At 38.5% G+C, this 12,745-nt stretch overlaps 1 protein-coding gene across 1 annotated transcript; it reads right to left on the bottom strand.

Moving 5' to 3' along the window:
* Positions 1-689: 689 nt before the first annotated feature.
* c1galt1lb (core 1 synthase, glycoprotein-N-acetylgalactosamine 3-beta-galactosyltransferase 1, like b) lies at positions 690-8,420 on the bottom strand. Its single transcript, XM_006807570.3, has 4 exons — positions 7,922-8,420; positions 7,528-7,798; positions 4,333-4,997; positions 690-3,451 (listed from the first exon to the last, which is right to left on the bottom strand). The coding sequence occupies exons 2-4, from the start codon at positions 7,751-7,753 to the stop codon at positions 3,152-3,154; spliced, it is 1,191 nt and encodes a 396-aa protein (XP_006807633.1). The 5' UTR covers positions 7,754-7,798; positions 7,922-8,420; the 3' UTR covers positions 690-3,151.
* Between the last annotated feature and the right edge of the window lie 4,325 nt (positions 8,421-12,745).

The raw sequence follows: 12,745 nt of genomic DNA on the forward strand, positions 1-12,745 counted from the left end.
GTAACAGTAATCCACACTTGTTGATGGATGAGCTGGGAGCAACTGCTCGCTCTCAATCAAGAGGCAGCATTACTCTCTACAGCCTCTCCTGATTTTTTCACGCCTATCACAAGTGCTCAGGCTGAGATTGTGAAAAGGTGGTGGATCTGTCAAGTCTGGTATTCCATGGCAAGTGACAAATCTAGTTCCAGGAAGCAATGAGCGGTGTTTCCTGATCAGTGTAGATAGCTTGAAGGGACTTTACTTTTCTTTGCAACAGGTATGACTAGTCTGGGTGGAAACAGGTATGCAGAAAAGAGGAGGCCGTTTCACTGATGATGGAAGGCTTAGGTAAGAAACCTGCTCACTTGAGAAAAAAGAAATGCAAGAAAGAAAGTTATGTGTAAGTTTTGTGCAAATGTTTTGACTGCATTTTGGATTTTTTTCCCCCTCAGGATGGAACGCTTTGTTTAATGGACACATGACACATACTTGTATCATGAACCCTCATGGTGAAACTTCGGCTTTTCCATCACGCTGTAAACCCTCAGGGCTACTGTACTTGTGGACAATATCCATCGGCCCATCAAATATTATTCACAGTCATAGTAACCCTGCATGAATGTTCCTCTGCTGTGATGAGAAAAATGCTCTGACATTATGCAAGTACATGTAAACAAAATCAAGATATAAAATAAAATATGCTTTTATTTATAGTGATTAAATTACCATTTCACTAAAAACAATCCTGCACACTGATTATAGAATGTGTGCTCACACATTAAAATGAACTCATATCCACACTGAAGTGTATTGACTCAATTAAGATTTCAATTCCAACATAAATACGTTCCAAATATAAATATAGCACTGTACACAATTCCCTTTAAGAAAACTCTGAAATGAGAAGATTGTCAAGGACTGCCCCATTAGAAATGATGCGGCTGATATCAAATGTGAGCATGAGCAGCCAAAAGAAAGATGAGAAGAAAAAAACATTTTTTTAAAACATGCTCTGGTGAACATGCATGTGTTCGTGCACATACTACAGAAACCAAGTGTAAACACAAAGTTATATTTGAAAATATCAACCTCATACATTTTTAACCTTGAAGAAAATGTGGTCATAAAAAGAAAAAGAAAAAAAATGGCCACCGTTCCATGAAAACCTTTAGTCACTCTGCAGATATGTGCCAAATTCCTTCTTCTTCTTTCCGCATTTAATCTCACCTTTGGTGATTACTGCATCTACCACAGGTTTAATGTCTGGTTAGAAACTAGCAAAAGAGCTGTTATTAATTTTATTTTATTTTTTACATGTGCAAAGTGTGCCAACTTCAAATGAGGCCTGACTGGCAAAGAATTTCAAAATAACACCACCTTCTTCTAACTTAAAAAAAACAAAAAAGACATTCACTGACTTGAATGAAGCTCAAACACATTACAACAGATGGATTCAGTAAAATAAAACAGCCATCTGAATCAACACTCTCTTCACGCTCATGTCACAGTGCTAAGTCAAGTGTGCAGCTAATGGCTGGCTCATACAATCTCAATTTACAAGGCACAAGCTAATGACTCCACTGTGGGAAGATGCAGAAAACTGTGTGCAGCACGTTACACAGAAAGGTAACAATGTGCTGTGGGTGGGTTGATTAAGATCGTTTTTCATTCCAGACAAGAAAAAACAAGTTTGACTAACTTGTTCTTCATCCGACTGACTTCCCAGAAAGTCTTTGCTGACTAAACAAAGTCCTCTTTAACAAAAGAAAGAAAGAAAGAAAGAAAAAGACCCACAAGCGTCACACAATTAGCCCGATCACATATAACAGCTGAACAGGTTCATCAGCCTTCACTGTGGTCTTGTGTGAAATCTTTGGCTGCATTGTAGAAATTTAGATAGCTGGAATTTCCTTTTAAAGCATAACAGTCACCTCACTATTGAGGAGTATGCAATCAAAATATTTTCCTAAGATACATTTAGTAACGTATAATATCTGTTATATCAAATATTAATACAATCAGTTGCCAGTTTATTAGGTACACCTAGGAACACATGTAATAAATTCTTCTTTCTACACTAGTTTCAGACACATGTTTTATGTGTAGTTTGAACATTGCACACCTGGATATGTTAATTAAACAGAAAACTTCAGGATGGATTCTGTTTCAGCTCTTGTCTACCTAATAATCTGGCAACTGAGATCATTTTTTAATAGCTGTTACTGTTTAATTAAGGATGAATGTGTGATTAAAAAAATGTATTTTGCCCGATTTTGAGAGTATATATATATAGATAGCTATTTAACCATCCATGGGACAAAATGTTTCATTTGATAGAGAATAAAAGATTGACCTTTTCATCACTTTTTTAAAACCTTTTTTTTTTCCACTGTTACTTTGAAAAATAGGAGATCCACTTTGATTAGCCTATTTACTTTTTAGGAAAACAGCAGTTTTTCACCAATTCTGATGTCTGGTTTACCAAGAGATGCAAACTAATGGGTACATAAATATTATTAGTCAACTCTAACTAATTCACTTAAGTAAACCTTTTAGACTTATGGAACGTCTTGGTTGAAAACATGTCTTCAAAGAAGGAACTTGTCAAAACACAAAACAACCAAAAATAAAAAGTAAAGAGATGCTACCCTTGTATTTTATGTGAAAAGGCTTTTAAGCACAATCCTAAACGCTAGTGTTTGGGAGGCATCAAACTCTCGTAAACAACAATATGATCTGACATAAACCAGGTTTCAGGCACATGTAGCTATAAGTGTGAACTGAAGCCTAACAACTCCAGCAAGCCTTAAAGAGTGTTAGAACAAGTTTTACTGGGACTTTTGTGGTAAGAAATGAAAGAACAGAAAAGTCACTTTTTTAAAAATGCACTGGAAATACTGGTTTACTTTGTTTTCAGAACAACAGAAAGGTGAGTCTTGTTATGGAACAATCTGTAAAAACACCTGACAAAACTGACATACAGAGCCACAGGTCACCTTTTAGCATGGAAAACACCCAGTCTTGCTGTCAAAGTTCACTAGCAGTCTAAGTGGACAAAGTTTTTATACTTCACTTTGACTATCAGAATGGATACCCAAACACTCAAAACCCCAAATCCACCGCATATCCTAATGATCAGTACCCTCAACACTGCTACAAAGTCCTACTGTTATTTACCCTCTGCAGCAGCAGGACCATCTTTACCATCTACAGGAGGGGGATCTTCATTCTGTCTCTTGTCAGTTCTGGATAGGTCTGGATGGACTAGTTTTTGTTCCAGCTTTTTGTCTTTTTTCCCAGCATCCCAGGATTCAAACTTATTTATACTGTAGCCAGGTGGGGTGGGAGGCTGATAGCGATGTCTGTAGCCGAAGGCACGCAGGTGATAAGTGTAATATTCCATTAAATACATCCCTATAGCATCCACGTAATGGAAAGATACTGACATGTCTGAGCAGCAGTTAGGACCCTGAAAAAAAGGAGGAAAAAAAACAAGATATGGTTATTAATACACATGGAAGCATGTTTGTTGTGTAAACAAAAGAAAATGTCAATGTGAATGGGTGGAGTACAAAAGAAGACTAATTGTCTTGCGTCAGACTATTTATTCATGATTGATAAATCCAGAAATAAATGCAAGATTCCATCAGTTTGGTTAAACAGTAGGGCTGTAACAAAACTGCAGTACCCAGCCTACAGTCTTGTTGTGATATCACCATTTTGTGGGTCTAAACACCATGTGTATAAATGCTAGTTGACAGTGACAATGTTGGTAACACGCATCATGTTCAAGATGCTCATGCAGATTATGATTTAACCAGGTGTGGCTGTGGTAGTTAATGACTGATTAAAGAATGCTAGTCTGGTTAAACATATAATGTTAAAACTGGACCTATTATGCACCCTTACGGATTTTATTCTTGGACTCTACTAGAGTAGCTTTGCAAGATACAAAATTTTGAATTAATTCAACCACTCTCTTATATTAGCTGCTCTTCCAGTAAGCTCACTTTATTCAGACTGGCTGCACCTCACAAGCAAGAGAGTGCAGTCCAAAGTTTCAGCATTTGGCTAATAGAGATTAAGCATATAATGCTAACCTCAATATTTAAAAATCCATATTAGCTTCCACCACTTTGCACGCATGCCAGAAAGAAAAAACAACAAGCATAACAGGTCCACTTTAAACATTGTTCTAGTATGGAGTGAAGTGGAAATGCATCCAAATATTGGATTTTATTTTGCAGGTGAGAATTCAGTTAAAATATTAATAGTGTTCAGCTTTCTTTAAACCTCTTTAATAGTGATGTCAAGAGTAAACACAATGTCAACGGTGTTTGCCACACTTGCCTCTGAGATGGGGTAGTAGCAGTAGCTCCAATACCAGAAGCTCTTTGGAAATTTGGCAGTGAGGTGCTGCTCAAGGACAAAGGGGTGAAATGTCTCCCTATGAAAAGAGTCTCTGGAGTCTCCAGCCAGCACCCCAACTTTCTCCATGCACTGCCCCATTGCCAGGTCCTCTACGGAGGTAGTATGAGTACACTGTTTGCTTTTAAAACCTTCAACAAATCTTCGCAAAGCCTCTCTGCTCAGTACGTAGCCTGCACCACCACTCATGTAGCCCTGCTTAGTGTAGGGCTTGAATCGTCTGCCGAAGTAAATAGGCTCCTCAGGAGTGTGGTTTGCAAGAATCCAGCGCAGGTTGTCCACTATGACGTAGGTGTCGTCATCTGCCTTGAGGAACCAATCTGCCTCATCTGCATAATGCTCATAGGCATAATGGTAGGCCCGAATTGTTTTCCAGTACAGCTGATCCCGACCCTCCTTTGTACCTAATCCCACTGTGGGGAAGTCGGGGTCATCCACAGAGCTCATGAAGACAACAATATTGCAATGGCGACTCCAAGTGTACTTCACATGTCGAGTCTTCGTCTCCAGGTTTTTGGGTCCAGTCATCACCCAGCAAAGAATACGTACCTTTTTGTACAATTCATCAGCCATGCGGCTATCCTCACCTGGTAAGGACACAGAGACGTTATTATCATTTCACTGACTGAAACAAAGATAAGTCCAACTGTTTCAGGAACCTCCTACAACTACTGATGGTCCTGGAGGGTAAACTAATGGAAAGATGTTTTGCTCACATGTTATTGTTGGTGACTGTGCTTCCAGGTTTGCAAATACTCAATGCAGAAAAAAAGACAATATTTCACATTTAATTTGCTGATGGCAACTTGGAAATACTGAGACTAGTTATGGTTGGTGTTACGTCCCTCTGCAGCCTCTAATCTGCTCAGTGTGTTCAGCTGGTGCTAATTGGCCACACCTAGTCAGGTGTGGATAAAAGCATACCTGAGGCAAGCTTCCCGGGAGCTCACTTGTCTTTACCTTGGTGGCACCAGCCATTTTAGCCGACCTGATATTCCATTTTAAGACAAAACCTCTGTTCACCTACACTCTGGTATGCGTCTCCTTTTTTATGTTGCGGCTTTGAGCCGGGTCGTAACATCCGACCGTAATAATTCTGTCACAAAAAAGCAGTGCAGATCAGTGCAGTGCAACAGCTATTTAGATAAACAGTTTGGGCAAGTTACTAGTAATTAATTACTTCACCTTAATTTCACATGAAATCTGAGTACTCAAGGTATATTTGCACATACATAAGATACCAGATTACTGGAAAAGTGGGGATCAATCAGGTAATAACATGCTTTCATGCACTACAACACCCCATGAAGTGTACGGACCCCTGCAACATTTTATTATAGCATACATAATCTGTCTGCCTGTGAGATCCTCCAACATAATCAGAAGTTGAGCAACCAAAATTGGCATAGTACACAGGTACTGCACATATTAACCAGATGAAATTCATGAATATTATGAAATGCCTAGCAACCACCTACCAATGGGTAAAAGAATCCATTTCAGCATTTATGCACCTATATTATTTTATAAAAGTGTTATACAGTTGATTGGTCTGATAAGCAGTTTAAGGTGATCAAACCCTCTTGTCTGAAAGATTCAAAAACTTTGTTTAACTATCTTTCCAGTTTTATCTGTGATCTTCTTTAATAGGTGTCATGGATGCTTTGAATATTTCATTTCACTGTTATGAGTGACTCTGTGTGTATCCACTTTTGTTTTTCCAGGGAGAACAAAAACCTCTAGTAACTAATACTCATGACTCAGTACAGTGATAAGCACCTTTATTCACAGCTTAAGTGAAACTGTTACTAAAATGGTTCTACTTATCAGCGGTCTGCTAGAAATCTACTGATTTAAACAAATTACAGAGACATGAGAGGTTTTTGTTCCCCTGTCCTGGATTACAGAAATCAGTTTCCAATTCTCACTAACACAGCTGGACTCTTCCCTTCAATGTATGCTAATACACTCATTTGCATTTCCCTGTGCTACGTGTTCCTGAGCTTTCACATCTTTCTTCTTCCTTGTGGATTCCAGGTCAAGACCTGCCGACTGCTGAGCTTCCTGAGGGTGTAGTCAACCATCTCCACTTTATCCTCATGATTATATGACTATTGATTTCTTGTTTGTTCTTGTCCACAGTTCTCACTTGGTAATGTTCCAAACTTGATTGCTTATAAGGGATTTATACTTCTTTGCTAAATCTACGCCATAAGCACACTGTAACCACAAACCTCTTTGAAATCCTAGATTGTGTCCTGACATGCACGTCCCTAGAAATGTAAACACACAGCTGCCCGTAAAGCCCACTTTTGAGTACATTACTGCATCATGGGTTTTACATAGATTCATATCATACAGAAAGTACTCAGGTATAACAGGAAAGGCTACTTAGCTGTTATAAACAAGGCTTGAGAGAGTTAAGGCTGTAGTAAACAAAAACAGCTGCAATCTAAAACAAATGTAACTTGGCTCTGTTAATCGTCAAACACAGAGCACATTTTTGTTAATCAAAATAAAAAATATTGAAAAATAAAAAACTGATTACTGCAGACATTTCAGTTAAATAAGGCAACACGATGACTCAGAACCCGTGCTCTAAGTGAATGAATATGTACAATCTTCAAGGATATAACTATGTAGCTCGTGGTCACGTGCAAGAGATAAAGTTTTATAAACCGGACTCAACCCTTTTCCTTGTTGAGAACATATGTCCTAAAAGTCTGAAGATAAATAGAATCACGTCCTCACTTGGCCTGAAGATAAAATATTGTTCTGGTTTAAGCCAAAACATTTCACCCCTTTAAAACATTGAAAGGTTTTTACCTATATTTGTAGCTACTGAAGCAGTTCATGGCTTTCTATGCTTCACTACCTATACATATAATGTACAAACTTGCCTAGCAGAAAGTGAGACTACTATGGTATAAAAGGGACTACAATGAAGAAGTGAAATTTAAAAAGGAAGTTTTCATTTATGCTGTAAGTGTAGCGGACCAAAGTCCAAAGCTGAATACCGTAAATTATTAAAATCTGACATTTTATCAGAAGATTCAAAGTCTGAAACACACAGATTGGTGTTTAATTAAGGCATTAAAGAGGCACATGCTGTGATACCTATGTGATGAGGGTGCTCCAGGTTGAAAAGTGCAGACCCTTCTTTCTTCCACATTTTCTTTTCCTCCTCGAGCTGTTGCTGGTAGTCCTGAATTCTAGCCAAGGTGGTGACTTGATGCATTGGCAGAGTCTTCTCAAACCAAAGCTGCCGCAGAAACACGTACAGCGTAAAAGTTCCCACCACAAAGCCCGCATAAAATGAGATTCTGGGTCCGAGGGTCTTCATGGTGGACCGGATGTCCTCACGGGCAGAGACTTAACTTGGCAGCAGCTGCGTACGAGAGCAAAGGAAGCATGGACCTAAGTTTCACTACAGTCTCGAGCTGTAGACGTGTTGACTATGAGCATGATTACAAGTGTTTGTCACTCCCTGTTAAAGGTGTGGTTTACTCACCAGCTTTAGCCTATCAACCATAGCAGCTTTATGACAGCACACAGCTAGTCCATAGGTGTTCAAACACTTCCGCGCATAAAGCAGCGTTTTCCTTCAGGTAGCCCAGCTAGCCACACTTGCTAAGTTAACACGTATGATGGTGGGTGTGGGGGTGGGGTAAAAACCTGTATGTTAACCGAGAAAACAAAATTTCCCCGGAAGAAAAATAGAACTAAGTACAGTCACAGTCATAACCAGTTAATCAGTTTCTCCAGTCATGTGTGTTAGGACAGCTGGTGATAGCTAACTGGCTAGTCCGTTATTTTTCCGAGTGCTAACGTTAACTTTCCATCACGTCGCGGTTACACGGAGCAAGAGGAAACGACGCAGCCCACCGACGGGCTGAAAAAAATCCTGACAGGAATAAAGTCAGAGAGTTTAGTGAAACTGTCACGCAGATTACAATAGTATTACTAATATTATACGAAACACGCCAAGAACTACATCTAACTTGTCTGCCGCTTCCTTCCGTCTAAAAAAAAAAAGTAACTTCCGGTCAATTTATTCAGAAGAAAAACGCAGACATGTTTTCACATAAGTTAATATGGAGAGTGGCGTGTTTTCTTTATAAAATAATACGTAAAAATATGACTTTTGTTTTCTCAGAAAAAGATGTGAGTTGTGGAATATATTTGACTGTGAAAGTTGAGCATAAATACAGTTATATAAACAAAGGAAGCAAAGTCTGGTTACAGTGACAAAGAGAAAATACAAAAAAAAAGGACTGACATTTGTTCCGCCTGTGGTTTCAACACACGACTGGATCATGTGTTGACCCTATCACTTCTTCTTTGTCTGTTCACTTCTATGTTTCTTCCTTTTCTAACTAAATTGATTTCGTTAACAGGGGTTTACATATGTGGTAGGATAAAACTTCCAGTGCATAATTACTGTTCTTTAAAGTGTGTTGATATTAAATTAATGAATTAAATAATTATAAGAGTCATGTATCAACAAAATTAAAGCCGAATGTTAATTTATACCTTATTTCAACTGTTATTTTTGTTACCCAATTTGGGTACAGGACAGGTTTTAAAACTGAATAAAATCTTAAAATTCAGAAAAAGCACTGCAGTCAAAACTGTCCAATACGCACATATAGGTCCTATAGGGATTCATTTAAGAAACACGGGGCACAGACAGAGGTTGTGGCACAGTCTGAAGCACTAATAAAATGACCGCTCACCCTAATTCAGAGATCACACTCTAATACTACTGCACACAATCCCACAAGAAACCCAACTGATCCCAGTGAGCAGACAGGCTGCCACCACGAAGCCCTAAAGATAGCAGGACCCAGAGATAAAAATCACTAACGAAATAGGCTAAAAATACCAAGAAAAGAAGAAGTTGCATGTTAAAAATACAAACAATTAAAAACACTGGTGGATAATAATCAATACTTGACAAAAAGGAGATAATTTTGCTTAGCTTTTCTAAAGCATACCTAGTACAGGAAGTGCAACAGGGTTTTGAATTGACCAAACCTCAACATATCCTTTATATAGAGGACTGTGTTGAATCAATTTCATTCATTAAGCAAGGAAAAGGCCTACCACTGTAATTCTCTGTCTATTGTGCACAGTGTCTGTCCTATATTTGTCAGCTGTTTTATTACAGCGATATGGCAGCCTCGCTTCTGTCAGTCTGCCCCAGGGCAGCTGTGGCTACAACTGTAGCTTACCTCCACCAGTGTGTGAATGTGAGAGTGACTGAATAGTGGCATTGTAAAGCGCTTTGGGTGCCTTGAAAAGTGCTATATAAATCCAATCCATTATTATTATTATTATTATTATTATTATTATTACAGGAATAATCAGGAAGATTACAAAAAATCAAAGAAAAAGTATTGTAGAAGTTGCCAGATGATACATGTTTTTTTGTTTTTTTAAGATTGTATGTTTCACTGTCAGCACCTTTTCAGATTCCACTCTATAATCTTGGTTAACATAGAGAGGTTTCTTATTTCCAGCTAAAGTTACAGTGCAAACATATTCTTTAGAGCAGGAGTCTCAAACTTGCACATATTGATGTGAAGAAATGTAATACAATTCGGCCCTTGACGTTGCTTTTTTTTATTAGGGAGGATTTGTTTGTTGTTGAGAGCAACAAACAAATGAGCAAAGAGTACAAACATGTCAAATGACTGGCTGTGTTAGTTAAGTGAGAGTTATTTGTAAAGAAAACTGTTTTCACTAGCAGTCAAAAACTAATGTGTACACTTATATCTGCATTTTTATTTTGTTAAATACAAACAAAATTATAGCAGAAGTGCTGCCATATGTCTGGCCAGAAAGAGAGTATCAGTTAGTTTATTTGGTAGTTCAATGAAAGGCTTCAGTTAGTTAAGAGTGAGGAAAGAAAATTGCGTTCACGTTTGCGATTTTGTCTTGTTATACAATATTTGAAATTTAGAAAAAAAAACACTACATTTTCGGAAATATTTGTGGGTGTTTTCTTGTTTGTTTCTTTTGCACTACTTGAACACTAAAGTGGCCCTCCAGTGAGATGACAGTGCCAGCAGTGGCCCACAGCTCATTTGAGCTTGAGACCCCTGCTTTAGAGCATATTTGTCTCCCATCTATAACGTACATTCTCTGCACTATCATTAAGTAATTTTTACATGTTTGTCAGACATTCAAACCACAAGAAGTTTGGATTTCTCACCCAAAAAGTGGTTTTATTTATATCTAAACACACTATATATACACACATCTAGAAATAGTCTAGTGTATGTGAATCTCTTATGTCTGTTGCACACTTTTACTCGTGTCATTGTTGTTATCTTTAATTTTGCATATTTGATTTTGGTGTTGTCTGTGAAGGTTCTCAGTCATCCAGGTTATAGTAATCTAAGGAACTTGGAAAGAAAAGCATCTGGACTTTAAGTTTCTTGAAGATGTTTCACCTTTCATTTGAGAAACTTCTTCAGTTCTAAGAGGAACTGGTCGAGTCCCAGATTTTTAAGCCTTTTTGGGAGTGTCCCTAAGAGGGTCATTGACCCACTATTGATCGTCTGTCCAATCACATGAACCAAGGTGTGAAAACAGGTATAGGTCACTATCAGTCAAGGTTTCAGGTGTATACATTGTGAGACCTTGCCCTATCCTATCATGTGACTTACTGAGATAAAATGACCCAAAATGTGAGTGGGCGTTAAGACTTCTGAGAAGGGATCTCAAAACTGGATTATAGATAGCAGACAGTTGGTGTCATAGGCACAATGTGTTCACCCGTGAGAGTGTCACCTTGACTTCTGTGATTAGGCAGAGGATCAATACTGGGTCCTTGACCTTCCAAATAAGATTTTTGAAACAGTCCAGACACTTTTCTTTATAAGTTTAGACATAACACCTGATTCGTCAATCCAGGTTTCTATCAATTTTTCATGCTGTACCACAGCAAGCAAAATAGAACTTTATGGCACTAGGATTTTTTTAAAACTTTATTCAACAAAAGATAAGACAAGATAACACAAACGTTTGCTCTTTTTCATGTGGGACTAATAAAGTACGAGCTAAGAGCTGTAGCTACCTCAGTAGCACAAAGATATAAAATATATACTGTACAAAATCTTTTCAGAACTTGAACATTAAAGGAATGCAGATGTGCCAACGTGAGCAAAAAAGAAAAAAGCGACTACTGAGGAAGTTTTTTTCCCCCCTTTCCTCCTCATTTTGTATCAAGTACCTTTTTGAATATTTAATTGAGAGCAGAACAACAATATCTTAATTGCTTTATGATTAGAGGGAAATTTGATAGTGTCAGTAAAGTTATGGAATTCCATCATGAAAATGGGGGAAATGAGTTTTCTTGTGAATATGAAATTTGGTCCAAAAAAAATGAAAAAAAAAATAGAATAGTAAAATAATGTATTTACCTTTTTTTTGTTTATGACTGAGGCTTACCAGCAAGTGAGGATTGGTAACAGGAGGAGGAGACAAGTTCAACAAATAATATAAATAGATCATGTCAGACACTTGTGAACATGCATTCAAGTGTGAAGAGAACCCGGCACCAACCATACACAGCACGGAGGAACAGTTACCCAGAAGGCCATCCACCACCTTCAGCTCTCAGCCTGGACACACATCTTCCTGATTATTCCTGTAATAATAATAATAATGGATTGGATTTATACAGCGCTTTTCAAGGCACCCAAAGCGCTTTACAATGCCACTATTCATTCACTCTCGCATTCACACACTGGTGGAGGCAAGCTACGGTTGTAGCCACAGCTGCCCTGGGGCAGACTGACAGAAGCGAGGCCAACACCAGTAGGCAGTGTGGTAAAGTGTCTTGCCCAAGGACACAACGACAAGGACAGAGAGCCCAAGGATCGAACCGGCGACCTTCCGGTCACACACACACACACACACACACACACACACACACACACACACACACACACACACACACACACACACACACACACACACAGATCCTGTAATCCTGCACCAGTTGGTCACATAATGTCACGTAATTCTTGATGAGATGTGGAGATCTGATCTACCTTCAGAGAGTTTAATGGTCATCTGCAATGGTTTGACAAAAACTGAACCTGATAGTTTTTGACGCTCACGTATGGTCTCCATTGTGTTTTGCTCCATTAGGTTTTCTGTTCAAAGCCTATTCCATGTTTTCCAAACACCGATTTCCAGTAGTGCCCATCAGCTAGAGTGTGTGAACGAGCTTGCTCAATATGGCACTGCTAATCACTTTCCTGAGCTGTTTTTTCCTGGGACAGCTTTTCCATGTGCTCCTGTTCCTGCGGTTCAGCTTCTC

The sequence above is a fragment of the Neolamprologus brichardi genome, chromosome 5 (assembly GCF_056152115.1).
Source record: "Neolamprologus brichardi isolate AB-2024 chromosome 5, ASM5615211v1, whole genome shotgun sequence".
Classification (NCBI taxonomy): Eukaryota; Metazoa; Chordata; class Actinopteri; order Cichliformes; family Cichlidae; genus Neolamprologus; species Neolamprologus brichardi.